Source organism: Sinocyclocheilus anshuiensis, unplaced genomic scaffold (assembly GCF_001515605.1).
Source record: "Sinocyclocheilus anshuiensis isolate Anshui unplaced genomic scaffold, SAMN03320099.WGS_v1.1 scaffold516, whole genome shotgun sequence".
In the NCBI taxonomy this organism is placed as follows: Eukaryota; Metazoa; Chordata; class Actinopteri; order Cypriniformes; family Cyprinidae; genus Sinocyclocheilus; species Sinocyclocheilus anshuiensis.
Window position 1 is genome coordinate 127,225 of NW_015554079.1, and position 3,757 is coordinate 130,981.

Consider the following 3,757-nt stretch of genomic DNA (forward strand, 5'->3'; position numbering starts at 1 on the left):
TACATAATGTGTTTTTCGAACAACCTAGTATGAGAGCCTGTTCTAGTACACCCCCAAAACAAGATCAAGACTTTGTAAAAGAGCATAATAGGACCCCTTTAAGAAATCATTCTAATATGCTGATTTATTATTAGAATTATCAATGTTGGCATCAGTTGTGCTGGCAAATTTTTTTTTTTTGGGAAACTGCGATACTTTTTTCAGGATTCTTTGATGAATAAAAAGTTAAAAAGAAGAGCATTTATTTAAAATAGAAATATTTTCTAACAATATAAATCTTTGCTATCACTTCTTATCAATTTAACACATCCTTGCTGAATAAAAGTTTTAATTTATTTCAAAAAAAGAAAGAATCAAAACGTACTGACCCCAAACTTTTGAACGGTAGTGTATATTGTTAGAAAATATTTCTATTTTAAATAAATGCTCTTCTTTTTAACTTTTTATTCATCAAAGAATCCTGAAAAACTATCACAGGTTCCAAAAAAATATTAAGCAGCACAACAGTTTCCAGCATTGATAATAAATCAGCATATTAGAATGATTTCTGAAGATCATGTGACACTGAAGACTGGAGTAATGATGCTGAAAATTCAGCTTTGATCACAGAAATAAATTAGATTTTAATGTATATTAAAATAGAAAAATGTTATTTTACATAATAATATTTCACAATATTACATTTTTTTCCTGTATTTTTTATCAAATAAATGCAGCCTTGATGAGCATAAGAAACTCCTGTAAAAAACATTAAAATCGTTCTGATCAAACTTTTGACCGGTAGTGTAGATGTTCAGAAAGAGTTAAAATCGCCCTGATTGTTCCCGGTTTCTTTATTTCCCCCCTCTCTCTGTGTTTGCAGGCTTCTTGTAAGTGCTTCCCAGGATGGAAAACTAATTATCTGGGACAGCTATACTACAAACAAGGTAAATGTGAAAGCCAAATACATTTATGAACTGATGATTAGATGTAGTGACTCGACATGTTAAATAACGTATTTGTCTGGAGTCTCTCAATTCATTTAATGAGGTATTTCCTATGATGCTGTTTAAACTGTATGAACGGGGGAAGTGTTGTCACAATATCAAAATTGTAGTTGTGTGTGTGTGTGTGTGAGAAATATGATGCTAATAATACATTAAAACAGCATGTAGCCTTCATTTTCACTTGACCTGATTAAAAAAGTTTGCTTTGCTTAAAAAATACTTGAAGACCAAAGAAACAATTATACGTAACAAACAAGTGGCATTTCTATTAGTTTGCACTTGATTTGATGTCAGATTTTTTTTTGTCCTGAAGAATCAGTTGTTGCAGTTTTAGGTTTTACGTCAGAAACTTGTGTGTAGCATTAAAACTCTTATTCAAATTATGAATGCGTTACATACTAATAGTGGGCAAAGAGCGCTCCCGTTATCATCACTAAAGCATCAATCACTTGAGTTCAGAGCAAGCTCACCGAGCTTTGCACTCTTGCAAAAACCCCCGTTAATATAAAAGAAAGATTTGTAGACCCCACCATGAGTCTCATATTTAGTGGTTTTTTGCTCTGATATTATTATGATTCATATTATGATCATTACGGTTCGAAGATGCATATAAGTATTGTAATCAGCTTTGTTTCATAACAATGCATGGATGAAATATGTTACCACATTGTTTTGTATTTATTGTATAGTTAAGGCCAGTTGTTGCATTGTCACGTAAAAATTCAAAGAATCAGTAACTTGACTTCTGATTGTATTAGATATATCTGTATGTCTAAAATCTGATCTCATTATTTGACAATTGTGCAATGATACAAGTAGATCCAGCAAACCTGTTTGTATGTTCTGTCATCTGTATACGCTTCGAGTTCCTAGAGATTCAGCATTAGTAGTGAAAACTAAAAGGCATTTGACGTGTTGATGTGTAGGTGCACGCTATTCCGCTGCGCTCCTCGTGGGTGATGACTTGCGCCTATGCGCCGTCTGGAAACTATGTGGCCTGTGGAGGCTTGGATAACATTTGCTCCATCTACAACCTGAAGACCCGCGAGGGGAACGTGCGCGTCAGCCGTGAGCTGGCTGGACACACAGGTAACGGTTTGCACAAAACCGTGTTTGGAGTGAGCTGCACTCTCCTTCCTGCTGTTTAACTGCTGTCTTCACACAGGCTATCTGTCCTGCTGCCGCTTCGTGGACGATAACCAGATTGTCACCAGCTCAGGCGACACCTCCTGGTGAGTTTGGGTACTGCCTCAGAACAAGCCACTCCGTTCCCATGACCTTCTTTCTCACTGATAACATACACTTAACCTACAGGTTGAAACTCTTTCGGTGTGACATTTCTCTTTCGAACTGTGCTTTGTTTTTAAAGGGGTCATATGATGCTGCTAAAAAACACATTATTTTCCACATACTGTACATTATTGTTTCTCCTCTATGCCCCGCCTTTCTGAAACGCGTCCGTTTTAGGGGGGCGTGGACGAGTCTTAACTTTTATGAAGTGACGTGACGTGACGTGGCCAAGTATGGTGACCCATACTCGGAATTAGTGCTCTGCATTTATCCCATCCAAAGTGCACACACACAGCAGTGAACACACACACACCGTGAACACACACCCGGAGCAGTGGGCAGCCATTTATGCTGCGGCGCCCGGGGAGCAGTTGGGGGTTCGGTGCCTTGCTCAAGGGCACCTCAGTCGTGGTATTGAAGGTGGGAGAGAGCGCTGTACAGTCACTCCCCCCACCTACAATCCCTGCCGGTACGAGACTCGAACCCGCATCCTTAGGGGTTACAAGTCCGACTCTCTAACCATTAGGCCACGACTTCCCACTATAAAGAATATCTCTTTGGGTTTGAGACTTTAGTCTTTGCAACTTTAGGGATCTTATCTATTCATGAACCGCTTGTAACACTCCAAAGAGAAAGGAAGACTTGAAATCACATCATATGACCAAATGAACACAACTGTTCTTGGCTGCTCACAGCTGTTTTTAATGTTGTAGCATTTAGTCATTTCCTTGAGCACTGGATCAGATCTGTAAACAGGCCAAAATAACAATGGAAATGAATATTTGAAGAGGATAATTTTTATACAGGTTGTTATATTTATACCTTTAAACGGAACATTTTTACTGGTATATCAATCGGAGTAAAAAAATCTACCTGTATCACTTAAGAATATTGTTGGCTCTATGACAGTTTTTTTGTTTCTATCTTGTAAGTTGATTTGGATAAGTGTCTGCTAAATGCAGAAATGTAAATGTACCAATTGTGAGAGATATTACAAAGAACGTCTTTGCTTCCTTTGATTTTCTTTACAAAAAGAAGATTTTTGCAGAGGTTTATCTATGACTTAAGATGCAAGCCAGTGTGAAAACACTTCACCATTTCAGCAAAATTTTCAGCTTTGAAAGCAAAATTAGTCGTTCAAAAGTTTGGGATCACTAAGATTTTTAATGTTTTTTTTAATGGAGTATCTTCTGCTTATCAAGGCTGTATTTATTTGATCAGAAAAACCGTAATATTGTGAAATATTATTGCAATTTCTAATATTGGTTTCCTATTTGAATATACTTCAAAATATAATTTATTTCTGTGACACAGCACTACATTTTCAGCATCAGTCTTCAGTGTCACATGATCCTTCAGAAATCACTCTAATATGCTGATTTATTATCAATGCTTTTTTCAAAAAAACTAAAACGAGAATTCAGCTTTAAATTTTTGTTTTTCGTTCATGGGTGGAAAAATGAATAAACAGCTTGAATATT

At 36.5% G+C, this 3,757-nt stretch overlaps 1 protein-coding gene across 4 annotated transcripts in view; it reads left to right on the forward strand.

The window, feature by feature from the left end:
- The window catches only part of LOC107669029 (guanine nucleotide-binding protein G(I)/G(S)/G(T) subunit beta-1-like), a 78,629-nt gene that overhangs the window by 61,736 nt on the left and 13,136 nt on the right, over positions 1-3,757 (forward strand). For all 4 annotated transcript variants that reach the window (XM_016461130.1, XM_016461128.1, XM_016461131.1 and 1 more), the window contains exons 5-7: positions 863-926; positions 1,913-2,075; positions 2,152-2,218. In XM_016461130.1, coding sequence (XP_016316616.1) covers positions 863-926; positions 1,913-2,075; positions 2,152-2,218 — 294 coding nt within the window. The remainder of the gene's footprint in view (positions 1-862; positions 927-1,912; positions 2,076-2,151; positions 2,219-3,757) is intronic.